This window comes from Perissodus microlepis, chromosome 18 (genome assembly GCF_051167445.1).
Source record: "Perissodus microlepis isolate ML-2025 ecotype Zambia chromosome 18, ASM5116744v1, whole genome shotgun sequence".
Classification (NCBI taxonomy): Eukaryota; Metazoa; Chordata; class Actinopteri; order Cichliformes; family Cichlidae; genus Perissodus; species Perissodus microlepis.
Genome location: NC_140478.1, coordinates 33,481,228 through 33,503,078, shown reverse-complemented (window position 1 = coordinate 33,503,078; position 21,851 = coordinate 33,481,228). Strand labels below are relative to the sequence as shown.

Here is a 21,851-nt window from a genome sequence, read left to right as displayed (position 1 = left end):
ATTAAGCAGATATACAGACTGCATTTCACTACTTTTCTTCTTTCTTTTTCCAGGACTAACAGCTGGAGACTCAATCACTCCTCAACAACCTGAAGTCACTGAAACAGAAGGAGAATCTGTCACACTCACATGTAGCTATGAGACAAGTGCAAGTTTTGCTGACCTTCACTGGTACAAACATCATTCTGACCTTCAGGCTCCTCAGTTTATACTCTGGAAAAGAGGAAAGGGGGGAACATCTGAGTATATTCCTGATAAACGTTATAAATCAAAAACTTCACCAACAATAACTGATCTGGCATAGCAGCACTAACCCTGGCAGACACAGCTCTCTACTACTGTGCTCTACAAACACAGTGATACAAAGTGTAGAAGAGGCTGTACAAAAACCTGAACACAGATATCTGACTACTCTTCAAAGATGAGGGAAGTGGTATTCAAAGCACAGCTTCATATCAGATGGATTCTGCTAATTCCTGTTTTATCAGAGTCACTGTGGTTACAGCTGCTAATGAAACACTGTGGGAGGATTCACATGAGCAGCAAATCCACATCAACCACAAACCAACTGTAGGAACGTTCAGACACAATAAAAACTGTCAAACATCAAAAGCTGCTCATTTACACCATTTTATATTTAGTGGATGAGGACATGCAAAAATGCAGCAGAAGCAAAATAAACAGAGTAACAGAGGTTTATCTCTTTAAGTTAAAATCTCTCACATGAAGCTAAAAGTCCAACCAGGAAGACCATCTCATGCTTGTTCCATTTATTCTCTTTGAACTCATCACATCAGATGATGATGCTCTCCTTCATCATTGTCCTGCTCTGGTACTTTGTGATGTTCCCCCTCTGGCAGGTCCAGACTCTCCTCTGTGCTTATGCTCTGAACAACATTTCAGAGTGCCTGGCCTTCTTGAGGTCTCTGAGCAGGATCCTGGATGCTGCATCATCTGGTAACTCTATTGTGCTTCTGAGGACTTTATGTGTCAGAGTGACACAATGGTGGTTTCTGTTTTACTGGACTTGTGTGCTAACCACAGTATAGGTTGATGCTTGACTCTGTAATTGCATCATCAGGTGTGCAGCAGTGTGTTCTGGACACTCTGGTGAAGAGAGGAGCTGAGCTGTCATCTGATCACCATCTGGGGGTGAGTTGAGTCAGGTGGTGGGGGAGAATGCTGGACAGGCCTGGCGTATCAAAGTGGTTCAGGTGATCTTCAACTCCCACCTCCAGCAGAGCTTTGGCAGCAGTCTGAGTGAGGCTGGGGACTCATTGCTGATGGGGCTGTGCAGAGCTTTGACTGCAAGCTGGTTGGTGCTTGTAGTGTTGCTAACCTCCTAACCAGATCTCATTAACTCCTCGTGTTTTGGGGAATGAAAGGTCCAGCTGAAACATCCACTCTTTGTCAGATTGTTGCCTTCATTCTGGTGGTAATTCAGCTTTAATTTATGACTTATGAGTTTGTGCTTGTAGCTTCTGTTACCTCACCATGTTCTCTTGTGTCTGCTCATAGCTCTGTGGGCTTGAGTTACCTGAAACCTGAAGGATTCTCTCATTGTCTGCTGTTTGGAAAGGACTGACTTGTAACAGAGCTGGAAAACTCACCTGGAAAACTCACCTGCCCATCCACTCTCCACCCACTCAGCCTTCTGAAGCCTTCACTTACCTCCCTGACACAGAAACTCTAAAAGTGAAACACAAGAAAGGACTCTAATAAATACTATATAAGCAATTCTGACTGCACTGATACTCAGCAGTCGTTCTCTCGGGCAGTTCTCTGGTGTCTCCCTGCTCTGTCCCTCTGCAGGAAACCTACTTACCTGCCCCCCTGTCTTTGAACCTTCTCAAAATAAAAGCATGTAAAGCTTTAGCCTCATGTGGGCTGCGTTAGAGAGGATGCATTCCTGTAATCATGACACTGAGAGGTTGCTCCAGGGATTTAAGTCATGTATTAATCGTAGTGGAGAGAAATTAATATGAATATTTCCTGTGTGAAGATGATGGTGTGATATCAGGGCTGCCACATGAAGGGGCAAAGTGAACAAGTTTGTATCCCAATTCAGGGTCTGCAGCCTTAAAGGCCGCATTTTAAGGCCGATTACATCACAGCGACACAACGAAGGCTGTCCCAATTCAAAGGCTGGTGGCATCGAGCCAAACGGACTTTAACGCGTGTTTGAACGAGCTAACGGTTCACTCGTTAAGCTGAAAGAAAGATGCTTTAATCACAGGAGTCACACATGTGTCCACTGTACCATCTGGGAACTCTTCTTGTTTAGCACTCGTAATAACACAAACACTAAATCCTCCTTCTCTGGTGCTGTTGTGTAGCAGTGTATACACCTGAGACTGTCACCTGTCTGTCTGTCCTGCACTCTCTCTCTGTTTCTTTCTCTCTGATTGTGGAATAAAAGTATGAACATGTATTTATAAGTTACACTTGTGTTTGAATCCTGCAGCTTATCACACATTTGATTTTCATGTGTGACAACTGCAAGTGTCCAGAGTGAGGACAGACTGAGGGACCCACTGCTGCACATCTGAGGCTTTGCACCCCTGATGATCCACCAGGACAAACTCAGCAGTGTGTGAGGAAGAGCCAGCAGCAGCTGACAGATGGAGAGAATAGACAGACTGTTCCCTGTTTGTGAAGGACTGCTAGAAAAGTTTAACATAACTAATTGTCTGTCCTGAATCAGGCTTATTAGGTAATGTTCAAATAATTTTATCATTCCAGTGTTTTCAGTGTGGGAGAAAGTACTCAGGGCCTTCAAGTTACACACTATGAAAGGCAGCAACAAGTTTAATATTCAGAAACCTAAAGTATGTATCAGCAGCAGAATGGAGCTAAAAATAAATGGAGTATTTTGGATTAGTAGTACTGCTGTGTTTGTTTCATCATTGCTGTAATTGTTTATATGCTTTATATATTCTGAGGTAAGTTGATCTATAGTGTTACATCATATTCTATAAGGATGTTATGTGTTTGTAGACTTTCTGCCCAGTTTGACCCATTTAGCAGAAGTCAGCCTGTTTAAGGCTCTGATATCTATTCTATATGACTTAAAGCAGTTATGACTAGAGATGGGTACCGGTATCCGGTGCCATTATGCCACCGGTTCTGACATAAACGGTAGTAACCAGACCGAAAAGCAGCGCATATTTCGGTGCTTTAAGTGCTTTTTTTTCCTGAGATGCCATACACTTTGGATTCCTGCCAATCATTTTACCTTTCCGAGGATAGTAGGCGGGCCCAGGTACGTACGTTCTTTTAGAGCAGAGCTACAGATTAAAAACGCCCAAGGCGAAGCGGTCAAAAGTCTGGCTGTACTTCACAGCAAAAGATGCAAACTCAGCAGCCTGCAACAAGTGCTTTAAGCTGATACTGTGAAAAGGAGGTAACACCTCGAATCTGATGAAACACCTGGCGACGCATAGCGTTTTTTTAAAAGCCTAGAAATACACCGTATTTGATAGCTTGCTGCAAGACCTCACACTGAGCACATCTACTGTGGGTGTGGTGCCTGTTATTGGTCCCGGAGTTAGCAACATCCCCCAAAAACCCGAAGAGGAGAGTCCTGGCCCCTAGCCCTGCCAGTGTAGCAGAAATGATGACGGATGATGATGGCAGCAGCAGCAGCCGTTCTTCTCTGCGTGAGTAGCTTAATGTTGTTCGTGTGTAATTTACGTTGAGTAGGCTAACCACGTTATTAAATTAATGCACGTAAGGTGAACTAGCAAACACCGTCGTAGTTACGTGCGGCTGTCTTCTTGTTTGATGGCAGATACTCCCTTCACCCTGGCCAAAAAGGCTAAAATGACCAAAGAAAAAGTGGAAAACAGTTAAACATGAGAGGTTTTTGGACAAAGTTGTTGTTTTTTTTTCCCCCATTGCTTAAGCACTGCTTCCAGCCAAGAGTGATACCATAAATCCCCTATAGCTGCAGAAAAGGCTAACATTGTTATCTTTTTACAAAAAAAACAGTTAAACATAAGAGGTTTTTGGACAAAGTTTTTGTTCTTCATTCTTTAAGCACCGGTTCGAGCACCGTTTAAGCACCGGCACCGTTTCAAAAGTACCGGTTTGGTACTGGTATCGGATAAAACCTAAACGATACCCATCCCTAGTTATGACATGGTCTGATTTTCTCACCCAATAAAGGAATATTTAATATGTCAGTCTACTCTTCATTCTATCAGAAACAGTTATCACAGCTCGTACATTTTCTTTTTACACATATATGTAAGCATTGAGCCAAAAGTAATAATGCCAACATATTAAATGAACAATATATTTGTCTCTTATATATAATACATCTAGACATACACTGTCAAAGATACTTATCTTTGAGTGAAGATTTAAGGTGATGGGAAATTTGAATAAATGCAACTTGAATCTTGAATCTTACTGAAGCTCAGTATTTGACACAGAGTCCAAGTTCACTGCTGTAATAACTTTAATATTGGCCATATTATATTCACATTACCAAAGTGAGATGACTTTAGTCTCATGAACAACATTAGCTAATTGTTATTTACTAGCTAATCTTAAAATGGGTGTTCAGTGCAGTAATGAAGCCCAATAATCATGTTTTCACAGTCCCGTGGTCTCAGCCTCAGATACTTATTAAAATCACACAAAGCTCATGTAGAAACAAATGAACAAAAGGTTTTCTCCTTCATTTCTGTCAAACAAAGCTGTATGAAACGTTTCCAGCTGTTAGTATCATGGTTGCTAGGCAACCTGGGCAGCGCGACCGAGGCTAGACCATCCCATTTCACAAGCCTCGCACTTCCGGCCTTAGCGGTTATGGGGTCCGCGGCCCTTGTGGACCATTAAGACTGTGTAAGGCTGAAAACCCTGAGCAGACATGGGACCAGAGACTAAACACAGGCTAAGATAAATACTAAGTAAGGAAGGACTAGAATTACAAAGAACTAAAGAAAACCAAAACCATGAACAAGAGGCTTTGTAAAATATACATGAAACTGTATATACACTATATTTCCACATTTTTATTATGGCTTTCATACATAGATACATACATAAAGAGAGAGAGAGAGAGAGCAGGAAAAGGCTCAGCAATTTACTGCTTAGAAGCCTCAAATAAAGACCTGATTTAGACAGAAAAAATCTGTATTTACTGAAGACAGACATTTAAGAAACCTTTTGGCCATATACAATAAGTACAGGAGAGTTTAACTACAGGTTTAGTGCTTTATTTAATGCTTGCAGAACAACAAATGAAAATGTTACGCTTACACCTATCTATCTTTGAACCTGAGGTTCTCACAGCAAGTCTGGATTCTTAAACAACTTAAAAATACCAGTAAATTAATATAAATGCACTAAATGAGCTAAATAAACAAAACAAATATGAATACAAAAGACCACCCCAATTTAAACAAAACAAAGATCTTCTATTTATTCAAAAAGAAACTAGCAGCACGTTGTCGCAGTGGTTTGCACCGTCCCATCACAGTAAGAAGGTCCTGGTGGGCTCAGGCCTCCCTGTGTGGAGTCTGCATGTTCTCTCTGGGTACTCCAGCTTCCTCCCACAGTCCAAAGACATGAATGTTGTTCTAAACAGTGATTATATTTACCACAGGTGAGAGTGTAAATGGTTTACTCTCTGATAGACTGTCAACCACATCATCACCACAGTGGACAGCACCATGTTTAAGATTTAGATGGAAAAACATAGAAACAGCTCAGTTTTGCGATACAGAGCACCCCCCTTTAGAAAAAAAAGCATATACTATCAATGAAGATCAACACACCAGGCTTCCTTTATATAAACTGAATTAACAAAACTAAAATCTCAGTCAGAATAAACAGACATTATCAGATGTCGATAAAATGATTAAAAATTTATAGAAAACATAAAGAAAATATACCAATAAAACACTTGCTGAAAATATGACAAGAGTGTGCGCTCGGCTCTCACTAGAGCTCTGATACTTTAAACTGGACCCATTTAAATGTTAAAGCTTATAGTTCCAAAGCCCAAGAAAATATTTGCTTTACTTTGTTGCAAACTAAATTAATTGTATTGTTTTTTGTGATCCATCTTCTAATAGCTACAATTAAATTAGTGCAACAGATTTAGCAGCAGATTCAGCAGAGAATCAAGTACAACAACATTTCCACGTTTTCTGCATACTTAATGAATATATGCACATTCCAGTTAAACCTCTCAACTTTACCTGCTCTTTAACAGCTTATGTGTTCAGTGTAAGTTACCATAATCTTTAAATGAATATTTATATTCATACCTCTTTCAATTATTCATAGCTGAACAGGGTAATTAAAACCAGATTTTAAAAAAAGCAACTTTTGTGACACAAACCTCTGACTTTTAGCTCAACGCAGCTCACTAAGCCAATAATCTTGTATCGATAGTGCACCGCTTAGCGTGAGTTTTCATGTGGCGCAACAAGTGAGTTCTAGAGTTAAACCTTTTCCCACATGTTTTACATTCATACAGTTTCTCACCTGTGTGTGTTCTTATGTGCTCTGTCAAAATAGAGTTACGGGTGAACGATTTCCCACAAGTTTTACAATGATATGGTTTAACACCTGTATGCATTCTCATGTGTTTCAATAAGGAACTACTATATCCAAATACTTTCCCACAAGTTTTACAATGATATGGTCTCTCACCAGTGTGCATCCTCGTGTGTTTCACTAAATCACTATTAGAAGCAAACATTTTCCCACATGTTTTACAATGGTGTGGTTTCACACCTGTGTGAATTCCCATGTGTTTTAACAGAGAACTACTGTATCCAAACATTTTCCCACATGTTTTACAATGATATGGCTTTTCACCTGTATGAGATCTTGTGTGCTTCAGTAAATCACCATTATAAGCAAACATTTTCCCACATGTTTTACATTCATATGGTTTCTCACCTGTGTGAGTCCGCATGTGTTTCAGTAAATCACTGTTATAAGCAAACATTTTCCCACATGTTATACAAGAATAAGGCTTCTCACCTGTGTGAGCTCTTCTGTGCTTTGCCAAAGAGCCAGTACATACGAAACCTTTTCCACAAATAGTGCATGAATACGGTTTCTCGCCTGTGTGGATTCTATAATGTCTTGTCATTTCATAATTATACCGGAATACTTTTCCACAAACATCACATTTTAGATACTTTGTACTTTTATCAAAGTTACACCTACTCCCTGATGTTGTCGGGTCTTCTTCATTCTTGTGACTTTTGTTCGTAAATCGAATTGATTGTAAATCAAGTTTCTCGCTTCGTCCCTGATCTTGGTTCTCTGCTACAGCAGAGCTTAGAAACAGGAGCTGCTGCCCACCTGTTTCAGTTTGGTCACTTTTGTCGCAAGTAGCGGTCACCATAAAGGTATCCGTCTCCTCCTTCAGTATAAGCTGCTCTCCCTCCTGACTGCTGCAGAGTTCCTCCGGTTCCTCCTTAATCTGTGGAGATTCTGGTTTCCCCTGTTTCAGACTGGAGTTGTTATCCTGATTACAGAGCTGCTGCTCAGTCGGTACCACCTCCTTCTTAGGAACATGTTGCTGTAAGACATCTGGAGGGACAAAAGGAGACAACGCAAAGAAAGCGATATGATGTTATACCAGAAAAACAGAAGCAAATTTACTTTTAAATAAACTAAAGAACAGCAATAAGGGTAAACCATCATTAAACTACAAGCTGATGTCTTTAAAAAAAGCACTCCATGAAGCTAGTACATCTTTTTATTTACCTTAGAATAAAATGAGAACAATTCCAGGTTTCTCTTTAGCACTGTAGCCAGCCTGTTAGGCTGTCCAGTCCAAGCACTGTTGAGCCAATGACTCCTTTCGCCCTTTTTTAAAAAACTGAGTTTTACATGTATCAATGGCCTTGCCCCACAGTTAGTGAGCAGAATGATTTCAAAAGTCAGCAGCGCAGGAGTCGCAGTAGAAGAGCAGCATATGGACACTGCTAACTACCAAAATACAAAACATTATTTGGTCAATCCTTGTTTTCTTTCTTTTAGAACATTTTACCATCTCATCCTCTCTCTAAGGGAGAGGCTAGCAACCCATTGGAGGAAGCTCATTTCCGCCGCTTGTATCCACAATCATATTCTTTCAGTCACTACCCACAGCTCGTGACCATAGGTGAGGGTAGGGATATAGATTGATCAGTAAATTTAGAGCTTCACTTTTACAGTCAGCTCTTTCTTCACCACAACAGAGCGGTACAGCGTCCACATTACTGTGGCCACAGCACCAATCCCATCTGTTGATCTCCTGCACCCTTTTTCCTTCAATCGTGAACAAGACCACGAGATAGTTGAACTCCTCCACTTGAGGCAAGAACTAATCTCCGACCCAGATTGGGCACTCTACCCTTTTCCAGCTGAGGACCATGGCCTCAGATTTGGAGGTGCTGATTCTCATTCCCACCGCTTCATATTCAGCTGTGAAGCGTTCCAAAGTGAGCTGAAGGCCATCACCCAATGAAGCCAACAGAACCACATCATCCGCAAAAAGCAGAGATGAGGCTCTGAGCCCACCCCAGTGAAAGCCTTCTGCCACTTGGCTAAGCCTAGAAATCCTGTCCACCCCTGGGGTGGGGGAGCACCAGCAACAGTGTGACCACTCTTCAGATGGCCTTGTTAAACATGAGGTCACTGGCTAATCAGACTTTTGTCTTAAATGCTTTTATTCGCTCATCCGGACTTGACTTGTTATTCTTGACTGATACTTGGCTTCGCCCTGGTGAAGCCAAGTTTCATTCTCAGAACTGCTTCCACCCAATTTCACTGTTCTGAGCTCACCCCGGACCACTGGCAGAGGTGGAGGGCTAGCTTCAGTTTCTAAAAACAAATTTCGATGTCGGCAGCTGTCATCTGTTCTGTACCCCAGCTTCGAGGTGCAGTTATTGGAACTGAACCGCATCCCTTCATTTCTTTGTGCTGTGGTGTATTGCCCCCCCCGAAATTTGTTAAGGATTTTATTTCTGAATTTGCTGACTTACTGGGGAGTGTTGTCTTACGCTATGATCGTATTTTAATTGTTGGCGATTTTAACATTCATGTTTGTTGCAAAGACGACTCACTAGTCAAAGACTTCCTTACTCTTATTAATTCGTTTAAACTCACCCAGTGGGTAAGTGATCCAACTCACACAAAAGGTCACACACTCGACTTGGTACTGTCAAATGGTTTGGATATCTGCATCACGGACATCACGGATAAAGTTGTATGGGAAACGATTAAACATTATCCTTTTCTTTTCTCCGATCGATGATCGCTTTAAATTGGGAGAACCTCAGAACTTCGGACCATTTTGTTTAATACTGTTATTAACAATGTTGATTTGTATAGTGATGGTTCTCTACGGCAAATGCGCTCGATGAGCTCTCAGTCAATTGCTCATTTCACTGTTGCTTTTCTTGATTCCCCTCTTTCTGATGTTAATGGTATTGCGGATTTATCAGCGGAGGAACTTACCAACCTTTTTAATACTAGATGCGCCGACATTCTTAATTCGGTGGCACCTCTGAGGACAAAATGTGCCAAAATGTTACGCCAACCCTGGCTTAATGACACTACCCGCGCCCTTGGGTGTGAGTGTCGACGTACTGAGCGAAAATGGAAAAAAGATAAACTCCATGTCTCTCTGGACATGCTGCTAAATCTGCCTTCTTCTCTGGTATTATTAGGTCTAACTGCCATAATCCCCGAGCCCTTTTTAGTATTTTTAATTTCTTGATAAACCCTTGCCCCTTTACTTATAGGGATGCCTCCCCTGTACTTTGTAATAAATTTTTAAATATTTCACTGACAAAATTTCAGTTCTGAGGGCATCTCTCTCATCTCAATCATTGTTAGTTTCTGACCCTGTTCCAGTCCCTGAATGCTAGACTGTCTTTCAACAGTTCCAGCCACTGTCTGATTCTGATTTAACAGCTATAATTGATCATCTCAAAATCTCGAATTCCCCCCATGATATCCTTCCCTCTCGTTTTCTTAAGGAAGCTTTGCCCACTGTTGGTCCCTGTATCCAACTGTTACTGAATATATCACTGTCATCAGGTTGTGTAACGTCAGTATTTAAGCACGCTGTCGTGCAACCCATTATAAAGAAAAAGAACACATGCTGCCGTTGGGATTACACTTCCTTTCACTGCTACGCCGACGACATACAATTTTATTTCCCTTTGACATCAGATGTCTCTACTTCCTTGCAACCCCTATTTGACTGTCTAAATGAGGCCAAAACTTGGTTATCATGTAGCTCGCTCACACTGAACGAGGATAAGACAGAAGTTATAGTTTTTGATAGTCACACCCCGCTGGAACAACTAACTGATGCCTTAGGGCTCCTTGCTAGCCATCTCTCACCCACTGTTAGAAACCTTGGTGTTTTCCTGGACAGCTCTTTTAAACTCGAGAAACAGATCTCTCCTGTGGGAAAAAACAGTTTCTACCACCTGCGTCAGACATGTAAAGCAAAACTATGCCTCACTTTGAAGGACCTTGAAAAGCTCATTCATGCTTTTATCACTTCCAAATTAGACTACTGTAATTCTCTCTACTTGGGCCTCCTATTTTTCTCTATTCACCGGCTCCAGTTAGTTCAAAACGCAGCTGCGTGTCTCTTAACTGGTACTAGAAATTATGCCCACATCACACCAGTTTTAGCCAACCTACATTGGCTCCCTGTTGATTATTGTATCAATTTCAAAATTCTTTTGCTTACCTTTAAAATTTAAAATAATTTGGATCACAGCTATCTATGCAAACTCGTTCATTTGTATATCCCTAATAAGGCACTTAGATCTTCCAATCAAATGCTCCTGATGCAACCAAGGTCTCGTCTGAAGTCCAGAGGTGATCGGGCCTTTGCCGTCGTAGCTCCCAGACTCTGGAATAACCTCCCTCCTTATATTCGTTCCTCCGAGTCCATCCAGTCTTTTAAATTGCGTCTGAAAACGTATTATTTTAGTGTCGCTTTTGATATAAACTAGTATGTTATTTCGTGGCTAGTTTTTGTTTCAAACAATTGTTTCCTGCCCTCCTTTAAACTGTTTCTTTTTTTAATTCTGTCTTATGCTATTGCTCTGACCGACTGTGAAACACTTTGGTCAACTTTGTTGTATTTTTATGTGCTATAGAAATACATTTTGATTTTTTGGGGGGGGAAAAATAACGAACAATGGGCAGCCCTGCCGGAGCCGATCACCCACCAGGAACGAGTCCGACTTATTGCCAGCTATGAGACCAAGCTCTTGCAACGATTACATAAGGATCGAATGGCCCGCAGCAATAGGACAGTCACCCCATATTCCTGGAGCACCCCCACAGAAGACCCTGGGGACACGGCTGAATCTCTCTCCAAATCACCAAAACACACGTAGACTGGTTGGGCAAACTCCCATGCACCCTCAAGTATCCTTGAGAAGGATCTATCCAGTGTTCCACGACTAGGATGAAAACACCATTGTTCCTCCTGTATTCAAGGTTTGACTAACGGATGGACTCTCCTTTCCAGCAACCTGGCATAGACCTTCCCATGGAGGCTGAGGAGTGTGATTCCCCTACAGTTGGAACACACCCTCCGGTCCCCCTTCTTAAAGATGGGAACCACCACCCCATCACAACAACAACAGTTGCCTCAAGGCGCTTTATGTTGTACAGTAGATCGTACAATAATAGATACAGAGAAAAACCCAACAATCATATGACCCCCTATGAGCAAGCACTTTGGCGACAGCGGGAAGGAAAAACCCCCTTTTAACAGGAAGAAACCTCCAGCAGAACCAGGCTCAGGGAGGGGCGGGGCCGTCTGCCGTGATTGGTTGGGGTGAGAGAAGGAAGACAGGATAAAGACATGCTGTGGAAGAGAGACAGAGATTAACAACAGATATGATTCAATGCAGAGAGGTCTATTAACACATAGTGAGTGAGAAAGGTGACTGGAAAGGAAAAACTCAATGCAACATGGGAATCCCCCGGCAGCCTACGTCTATTGCAGCATAACTAAGGGAGGATTCAGGGTCACCTGGTCCAGCCCTAACTATATGCTTTAGCAAAAAGGAAAGTTTGAAGCCTAATCTTAAAAGTAGAGATAGTGTCTGTCTCCTGAATCCAAACTGGAAGCTGGTTCCACAGAAGAGGGGCCTGAAAACTGAAGGCTCTGCCTCCCATTCTACTTTTAAATACTCTAAAAACAACAAGTAGGCCTGCAATGTGAGAGCGAAGTGCTCTAATAGGGTGATATGGTTACAAGGTCATTAAGATAAGATGGGGCCTGATTATTTAAGACCTCGTATGTGAGGAGCAGGATTTTGAATTCTGGATTTAACAGGAAGCCAATGAAGGGAAGCCAAAACAGGAGAAATATGCTCTCTTTTTCTAGTCCCTGTCACTACTTTTGCTGCAGCATTTTGGATTAACTGAAGGCTTTTCAGGGAGTTTTTAGGACTTCCTGATAATAATGAATTACAGTCGTCCAGCCTGGAAGTAATAAATGTGTGAACTAGTTTTTCAGCATCACTCTGAGACAGGATATTTCTAACTTTAGAGATATTGCGCAAATGGAAGAAAGCAGTCTTACATATTTGTTTAATATGTGAGTTGAAGGACATGTCCTGGTCAAAAATGACTTCAAGGTTCCTCACAGTGTTACTGGAGGCCAAGGTAATGCCATCCAGAGTAAGAATCTGCTTAGATACCATATTTCTAAGATTTTCAGGGCCGAGTACAATAACCTCAGTTTGATCTGAATTAAGAAGCAAAAAGTTAGCGGCCATCCAGGTCTTTATGTCTTTAAGACATTCCTGCAGTTTAACTCATTGGTGTGTGTTATCTGGCTTCATGAACAGATAGAGCTGGGTGTCATCTGCATAGCAGTGTAAATGTATGCTATGTCTTCTAATGATGCTGCCTAAGGGAAGCATGTATAGTGTAAACAGAATTGGTCCGAGCACTGAACCCTGTGGAACTCCATAATTAACCTCAGTGTGTGAAGAGGACTCTCCATTTACATGTACAAATTGGAGTCTATTAGATAGATATGATACAAACCACTGCAGCACAGTACCTGTAATACCTACAGCATGTTCTAATCGCTCTAATAGGATATTATGGTCGACAGTATCGAACGCTGCACTGAGGTCTAGCAGGACAAGCACAGAGATGAGTCCACTGTCAGAGGCCATAAGAAGATCATTTGTAACCTTCACTAAAGCTGTTTCTGTGCTGTGATGAGCTCTGAAACCTGACTGAAACTCTTCAAATAAGCCATTCCTCTACAGATGATCTGTTAGCTGTTTGACAACTACTCTTTCAAGGATGTTTGATATGAAAGGAAGGTTGGAGATTGGCCTATAATTAGCTAAGACTGCTGGGTCTAGAGATGGCTTTTTAAGTAAAGGTTTAACTACAGCCAGCTTGAAGGCCTGTGGTACATAGCTGATTGTTAGAGATAGGTTGATCATGTCTGTGAAGGTTCTCAGTCATCCAGGTCATCGTAGTCAAAGGAGCTTGCAAAGAAAAGCGTCTGGACTTCTTTAAGTTACTTGAAGACGTTTCACCTCTCATCCGAGAAGCTTCTTCAGTTCTAAGGTCAAATGGTGGAGAGTCCCAGATATAAACCTAGTGGGAGTATCCCCCCACAGAGGGACAAAAGGACCCCCTGATGATCCTCTAATCGCCTGAGCCAAGGTGTGAAACTGGGTGTGGGTCCCAATCAGCCAGAGTTTCGGGTGTGTTCATTGTGAAACCTGGCCCCACCTTATCATGCGAATTCCTGAGGTCAGATGGCCCAGGATGTGAGTGGGCGTTAAGGCGTCTGGGAAGGGATCTCAAAACTGGATTATAGATGGCAGAGAGTTGGTGTCGTAAAACCCCGCCTCTGTTCAAAGATGGTCGCTCACAGTGGACATAGATGGCTTCTTTCACTCCTCTTTCAAACCATCTGTCCTCTCTGTCCAAAATGTGAACATTGGCATCCTCAAAAGAGTGTCCTTTATCCTTAAGATGCAGATGGACTGCTGAGTCTTGTCCTGTGGAGGTGGCTCTTCTGTGTTGTGCCATGCGCTTGTGAAGTGGCTGTTTGGTCTCTCCAATGTAGAGGTCTGGGCATTCCTCGCTGCACTGTACCGCATACACCACATTGTTAAGTCTGTGTTTTGGCGTTTTGTCTTTCGGGTGAACCAGTTTTTGTCTGAGCGTGTTGCTGGGTCTGAAATGCACCGGGATGTCATGCTTGGAGAAAACTCTCCTAAGTTTTTCTGATACACCGGCTACATAGGGGATGACAATGTTGTTGCGTCTGTCCTTCTTATCCTCCCTCGCTGGTGTCTGGTCTTCTTTTCTGTGCCTCTTTGCTGACTTTAAGAACGCCCATTTAGGATAGCCGCACGTTTTGAGTGCTTCCTTTACATGTGTGTGTTCCTTCTTTTTTCCTTCAGGCTTAGAGGGAACATGTTCTGCCCGGTGGTGTAGGGTCCTAATTACTCCAAGTTTGTGTTCCAAAGGGTGATGGGAGTCAAAGAGGAGGTACTGGTCCGTGTGTGTGGGCTTCCGGTAAACTTCGATGTTGAGTTTGCCGTTCTCTTCAATGTGCACAGCGCAGTCCAGGAAAGGCAAACAGTTGTCCTTTGTGTCTTCCCTGGTGAACTTGATGTTTTTATCCACAGCGTTAATGTGCGCAGTGAAGGATTCCACTTCTTGTGTCTTGATTTTGACCCAGGTGTCGTCCACATATCTGTACCAGTGGCTGGGTACTCTTCCTTTGAAAGAGCCAAGAGCCTTCCTTTCCACTTCCTCCATGTAAAGGTTGGCTACAATAGGTGACACGGGGGAGCCCATGGCACAGCCATGTTTTTGTCTGTAAAAGCCTTCGTTGTATTTGAAATATGTAGTGGTGAGGCAGAGGTCTAACAGTGTGCAAATCTGATCGGGTGTGAAGTTGGTCCTGTCCTCCAAGGAGCTGTCTTCTTGTAGTCGTTTTCTGACAGTCTCCACGGCCTCCGTGGTGGGTATGCAAGTGAAGAGAGAGACTACATCAAAGGACACCATGGTTTCATCTGGATCCAGGGTAAGTTTCTGGACCTTGTCAGTGAAGTCGGTGGAGTTAGATTTGCAGACTGTTAGACCTCTGCCTCACCACTACATATTTCAAATACAACGAAGGCTTTTACAGACAAAAACATGGCTGTGCCATGGGCTCCCCCGTGTCACCTATTGTAGCCAACCTTTACATGGAGGAAGTGGAAAGGAAGGCTCTTGGCTCTTTCAAAGGAAGAGTACCCAGCCACTGGTACAGATATGTGGACGACACCTGGGTCAAAATCAAGACACAAGAAGTGGAATCCTTCACTGCGCACATTAACGCTGTGGATAAAAACATCAAGTTCACCAGGGAAGACACAAAGGACAACTGTTTGCCTTTCCTGGACTGCGCTGTGCACATTGAAGAGAACGGCAAACTCAACATCGAAGTTTACCGGAAGCCCACACACACGGACCAGTACCTCCTCTTTGACTCCCATCACCCTTTGGAACACAAACTTGGAGTAATTAGGACCCTACACCACCGGGCAGAACATGTTCCCTCTAAGCCTGAAGGAAAAAAGAAGGAACACACACATGTAAAGGAAGCACTCAAAACGTGCGGCTATCCTAAATGGGCGTTCTTAAAGTCAGCAAAAAGGCACAGAAAAGAAGACCAGACACCAGCGAGGGAGGATAAGAAGGACAGACGCAACAACATTGTCATCCCCTATGTAGCCGGTGTATCAGAAAAACTTAGGAGAGTTTTCTCCAAGCATGACATCCCGGTGCATTTCAGACCCAGCAACACGCTCAGACAAAAACTGGTTCACCCGAAAGACAAAACGCCAAAACACAGACTTAACAATGTGGTGTATGCGGTACAGTGCAGCGAGGAATGCCCAGACCTCTTCATTGGAGAGACCAAACAGCCACTTCACAAGCGCATGGCACAACACAGAAGAGCCACCTCCACAGGACAAGACTCAGCAGTCCATCTGCATCTTAAGGATAAAGGACACTCTTTCGAGGATGCCAATGTTCACATTTTGGACAGAGAGGACAGATGGTTTGAAAGAGGAGTGAAAGAGGCCATCTATGTCCACTGTGAGCGACCATCTTTGAACAGAGGCGGGGGTTTACGACACCAACTCTCTGCCATCTATAATCCAGTTTTGAGATCCCTTCCCAGACGCCTTAACGCCCACTCACATCCTGGGCCATCTGACCTCAGGAATTCGCATGATAAGGTGGGGCCAGGTTTCACAATGAACACACCCGAAACTCTGGCTGATTGGGACCCACACCCAGTTTCACACCTTGGCTCAGGCGATTAGAGGATCATCAGGGGGTCCTTTTGTCCCTCTGTGGGGGGATACTCCCACTAGGTTTATATCTGGGACTCTCCACCATTTGACCTTAGAACTGAAGAAGCTTCTCGGATGAGAGGTGAAACGTCTTCAAGTAACTTAAAGAAGTCCAGACGCTTTTCTTTGCAAGCTCCTTTGAATAGGTTGATCATATTTAAGATCGAAGCATTAAAGCCCCTGGGGTGGACCTCATCCACCCCAGGGGCTCTGCCACCAAGGAGTTATTTAACTGTCTCAGTGGTCTAAGGAGCATGGAAAAAAGTGTCAGGACTCCTTTAAGTTGCTTGAAGACGTTTCACCTCTCATCCGAGAAGCTTCTTCAGTTCTAGGGTCAAGTGGTGGGGAGTCCCAGATTTCAGCCCTGTGGGAGTGCCCCCCCCCCCTCCCTGAGAGGGACAGTGGACCCCCTAATGATCCTCCACCTAATCACATGAGCCAAGGTGTAAAAACGGGTGTAGGTCTACCTTATCATGTGATGTCCTGAGGTCAGATGGCCCAGGATGTGAGTGGGTGTTTAGGCGTCTGGGAAGGGATCTCAAAACTGGATTATAGATGGCACAGTGTCGTCAATCACCTTCTCTGTTCAAAGATGGTCGCGCACAGTGGATATAAATGGCTTCTTTTACTCCTCATTCAAACCATTAATCTTCTCTGTCCAATATGTGTACATTGGTATCCCTGAAAGAGTGACCTTTGTCCTTTAGATGCAGATTGAGTCTTGTCCCATGGAGTTGGGTCCTCCATGGAACACCTCCATGGGACAAGACTTGGCGGTAGGGCTGCACGATTAATCGTTAGAAAATCGCGATCTCGATTCATACTTATGTGCGATCTCATTTCCAAATGACAACGATTAAAAAAAAAAAAAAAAAAAAAAGACGACGACGACTGTACCGCATTTTGATCCGGGACGTAATCTGCATGAAAACAAGCGCTCACTCTTCCTGCTCAACAAATGACAAGGGCGGAGCCTTATACCACGTGATACAGAAGCTGTGCCGTGTGATGCTAAAATTAGCAGGGAAAAAACAACGGAGAACACGTCAGGGATGACGAGAAAGTGACAGGAGAAAATCCGTCCCGGTCAACCACCCAAACATCAATAACGGGAACCTTATACAGCGCTTCCCTATACACGTCGAACTCCCGCAGGCACAAAGAAATTACGGAGGCTATCACTTATCACCTGACCAAAGATATGGCTCCCATCAACACTGTGCAAAACGAGGGATTTAGGAAAATGATCAACACCCTAGACAAGCGCTACACAGTGCCGTCCCGCAACTATTTTTCTATTGTTGCACTACCTGCTCTATACACGCAGTGTCGAGCAACGGTGGAGACGGAATTTCAAGCAGTACAACATTCTGCGGCAACCACAAAACGTGAGACATTTGTTGTTTTTATGTTTATTTATTGTTTTTATGTTTATTTATTGTTTTTATGTTCAGTCTCAACTGTTACGAAGTTGATGTGCAGTTAATAAGTGCAATAAATATTTATATTGGAAAAGAAAATCGTGAGAGAATCGTGATCTCAATTCTAAGCCAAAAAATCGTGATTCTCATTTTATGCAAAATCGTGCAGCCCTACTTGGCGGTAAATATGGTAAACCTCTCTACTTGTAAGCTTTGTACCATAGGTCTGCGCTAACTTAATCATTACTTTAAAAGCCACAGTAAGTCAGATAATCAGTGTTGGGGAGTAACGGAATACATGCACTGGCATTGTGTGTTTCAAATACAAAATTTGAGTGACTATATTCTGTTACAGTCACCATTTTTAAAAAGTTATTCAGAATACAGTTACTTTGTTGAAATAAATGGATTACACGGCAGTCTTTTCCTGTTTCATGTTAGGCTATGCCCTCTCTATTTTTGGTAATTCCACATCGGTGGAAACCCAAACAAAACCCGCATTAAGAGGCTCTAATGCCTGTGTCTCAATCTTGCGGCCCATGAAGTGAAGAAATATTTTTTAATAATTTAAAATATTTTTTTAAATTATTATTCAAAAAATTATTTAATATGAAGGCAATAGTTGGAGTGTTACAGGCATAACCCTAAAGAATATAGCCTCATGGGCAGTGTAGTCTGTGCTGCAGGGAGAATGGACTGCCATACCAGTTATGTAAATGGTAAATGGACTGATTCTTATATAGCGCTTTTGTACTCTCACGGAGTACTCAAAGCGCTCTATACAACATGCCTCATTCACCCAATCACACCCATTCTCACAAGCACTTTATCTATACATAGTGCTTACTAACGACATTCACACACATTCATACTCCGGGGTTAGTATCTTGACATGCAGACCGGAAGAGCCGGGGATCAAACCACCAACCTCCCGATCAGTAGGTGACCACCTCTACCTCCTGAGCTACAGCCACCATGTCTGTGAGCGTGAGGGAGGGAGAAAAGGGAGAGGGGAAAAGAGTTGACGAGTTGTCACCGAGCAGAAACGGGAGTTGGAAGCATGCAAATATAATAATAACCACTGCAGCCAAAAAGAGTGCCTGACAAGCCCAGTTGTAAGTATGCTATTAGGACTTGACTGTACACCGTGTTCGTGTTTTCCTCCAAAACAATAAGTTTTGTTGGAGCAGCCTTTCAATGCCTCTCTCTGTCTCTCGCTAGCAAAGTCGACCCAGACAACATATTAAAGCTAGTTTTCGGCTATGAGCCCAACAAGGAACCCGACATATTAGCCAGGGCTCCCTTCACTACGGTTTGGAGCTGCTGACCTTTTTTATATATGTGCGGAAAGGTTTTCTATAAGAGATTGCTGCTAAAAGTGCAGCCTTACCTAATGTCCACCCTACTGTTACTCATTGTATATTAAGATTTAAAAATCTAGTTGGTGTTGGTTTGGCGACTAACTAGGGCTGGGCGATATGACCCACAATCCATATCACGGTATAATTAGAAGCATGTGCGGTAACGATATATATTCCGATATATTCTTTTTTCTGTATAACGTATTTTCCACCCTAAAAATCCTTTAATTCCCCCCCCCCACACACACAGACAAAACATTAAGGATTGTACATTAACATAAAACTGTTGTACACACACACACATGAAGAGAGAGAGTATGCACTGTATGCAACCAGCTACCAAACAGCCATCATAATTCGTCATACAATGAGAACAGAACAAATCAACAACTGACAATGATTAATTAATATTAAAATCTGTAACATAATGTATTGTTTGGAGTTTAGTCTGTTACTGTTGCTATTTTTTACCATTTCTTCTTGGAGCAACTGTAACCCACATTATTTCCTTAGGGATTAATAAAGTATTCTGATTCTGATTGTTTCAGGATGACCTGCCATTATCCAATCACACATCTGCTTACCTGCATCTTTTGCTCGTTTCTCCTCCTCTTCTTTTCTCTTTTTTCTAAACTGAGCACCTGATGGCTTTGAACTTTTCTTGTCCATCTTCCATTGGTTTTAATTTTGCACTCCAGTATGAACACCCATCCCTGAACTCGAGGATCACCACAACATAACCTAACACACCTACACCTTAGTTCACAGATTCACTTTGTCTAAGGTTCCTTTTTGAGATTTCACACAACCCAGGATTCAAATCATGAATACATGATGGGCTTGGATTTACAACATTATAAATGAAATGCGCTCTATTTGGAAGCAGCCGGCCCCCCTCCCCTTTCGACGGGTTGTGTGTGAGACTTTAAATCATCAAACTGTAAATTATAAATTGTTATTGATCCCTTTACCCCGAGTCCTAAAGTGTATATTTATTTTCTTACTCTTCTTATATTTATTGTTTATTTTCTTGCACTGCTGTAACTGGAGCCTCGTCGTCTTGTCTCTCTATATACTGGACTGTATGTAGCGGAGATGACAATAAAGTTTACTTTGACTTCAGCAGCGCGCAGGCGCACCGAGGGCTCTCGCGCTCACTTTTCGTGTATAGAATTTCGAAAAAACATCGGTGTAATTTATAAGTCTGTATTATAATGTCTGGTGTTTTCGTGTTTGTTGGTTTGTTTTTATTTTGCGAGTTGGTTATTAGATGCTGCTCCAGCCGGTCACAGAACCCCCCGCCGCCCCCCCCCCCTCCCCTCCCTGTGCCGCAAGCAGCAGGCGCACCTCGCAAACGGAGGGCGCCCTTACTCCCAGCAAATGGGCGATAGAAAACCGATCGGTGCCTGTGACATTCACAACATGCGCTGGCATGACGTCGGGGCAGCATGAGTACGAGCATTTTTTTTTTTTTGCCGATGCCCGTGATGCCACCCCCCACCACGATGCCGCCCCGGGCAACCGCCAGTGTCGCCCGTATCTAAAACCGCTACTGTGCTCAGCCTTGTGTATAAACAGATGTATTGCACAACTAATGGTGCCGTATTTGTTTATATTGTTGTTGATGAATAAAATTCACTTAAAAAAGCTTAACAGGAAACATGAAGCTGTTTAAAATGATTCCGCCTAAACAAACTCATTCGGTGATGAATTCAGGTTGAATAAAATGCTCAAATCCGGCCTGATTACAAAGCATTACATGAATTATTCTATAGAAAGGAAAAGCGGGACAGAGCGGGGAGGAAACGGCCCAGGTCGGAATGCAACCACGACACGTCCGGGAGCTTTTCGGCACATGGGTCCCCCTCTGAACCAGACTCACAAATCTCCTAATCCTAACTTTGTTTCACTAAATAATCAAGAGAGAAATCCAGGCTGATTTCAGCGCCTGCTGTTTGAATGGAGCGCAGTGCAGTCCTGTCCTCTGTTTGCTCTTTGTTAGCTCACATCTCCAAAAAGTCCTCACAATCAGAAACGTCCCGCAGAGCTGTGATTAGGATCCTCCCTCAGAGGGACACTCACCTGTCCTGTGCAGCTTGATTTGGGGTTTCCAGGTGATATCCAGCAGTCTGCGCTGACGGTCGATCTCTTCCTCGTACTGGACGATCGTTTTTTCAAACTCCAAGAATATTTGTTCAGCAGCAGCAGTTAGTCGCTCGTTGATAAACTCTCTCAGATACTGAACTGAAGGCATTGTTGCTGCCACAGCACACGTGGGACTGTAATATTAATGCCACCCTTTGCTTTGTTTACTTCCGCCTGTGCCAGTGAGCTTCCGGCAGAATTTCTTCTTCTATCTTTTTTGGCGGTTGTCAAACAACTTTAGGTGCATTGCCGCCACCTTCTGGACTGGAGTGTGGATCAGAGCATCTTTTAGAATAGAATGTCTTTATTGTCACTAAACAGTTGTAAAATGAGATACAGAGCATCTCCAACTCAATGCAAACATGAGTTGGAGATGCTTTGTTGTTAACTCGTTTGCTAGATCAGCCGCTAGCATACACAATGTGTTGGGGTCTAGTTGTCAGCTAGTTAGCGATGCTACACACCTGTTATTCTAATAGACTGTATTTTTGAATAATTCAGCACTCCTTAGGTTTTTTTTAATCCATTTT

The 21,851-nt window shown here is 42.9% G+C and overlaps 1 protein-coding gene across 2 annotated transcripts; it reads right to left on the bottom strand.

The window, feature by feature from the left end:
• Window positions 1–5,203: 5,203 nt before the first annotated feature.
• Window positions 5,204–21,518, bottom strand: LOC146368668 (uncharacterized). 2 transcript variants are annotated; one of them, XM_084912237.1, is made up of 2 exons: window positions 21,259–21,518; window positions 5,204–7,563 (listed from the first exon to the last, which is right to left on the bottom strand). In XM_084912237.1, the coding sequence occupies exons 1-2, from the start codon at window positions 21,428–21,430 to the stop codon at window positions 6,383–6,385; spliced, it is 1,353 nt and encodes a 450-aa protein (XP_084768363.1). In that variant the 5' UTR covers window positions 21,431–21,518; the 3' UTR covers window positions 5,204–6,382. The 2 variants fall into 2 exon arrangements, with proteins under 2 accessions (XP_084768363.1, XP_084768362.1); XM_084912236.1 differs by lacking the exon at window positions 21,259–21,518 and adding an exon at window positions 7,741–15,154 and having other exon boundaries at window positions 7,475–7,563.
• Window positions 21,519–21,851: the final 333 nt, after the last annotated feature.

Bases quoted from the DNA above. Each gene is read 5' to 3' on its own strand.
- LOC146368668 (XM_084912236.1), bottom strand. From the start codon at position 15,054: ATGGTGTCCTTTGATGTAGTCTCTCTCTTCACTTGCATACCCACCACG.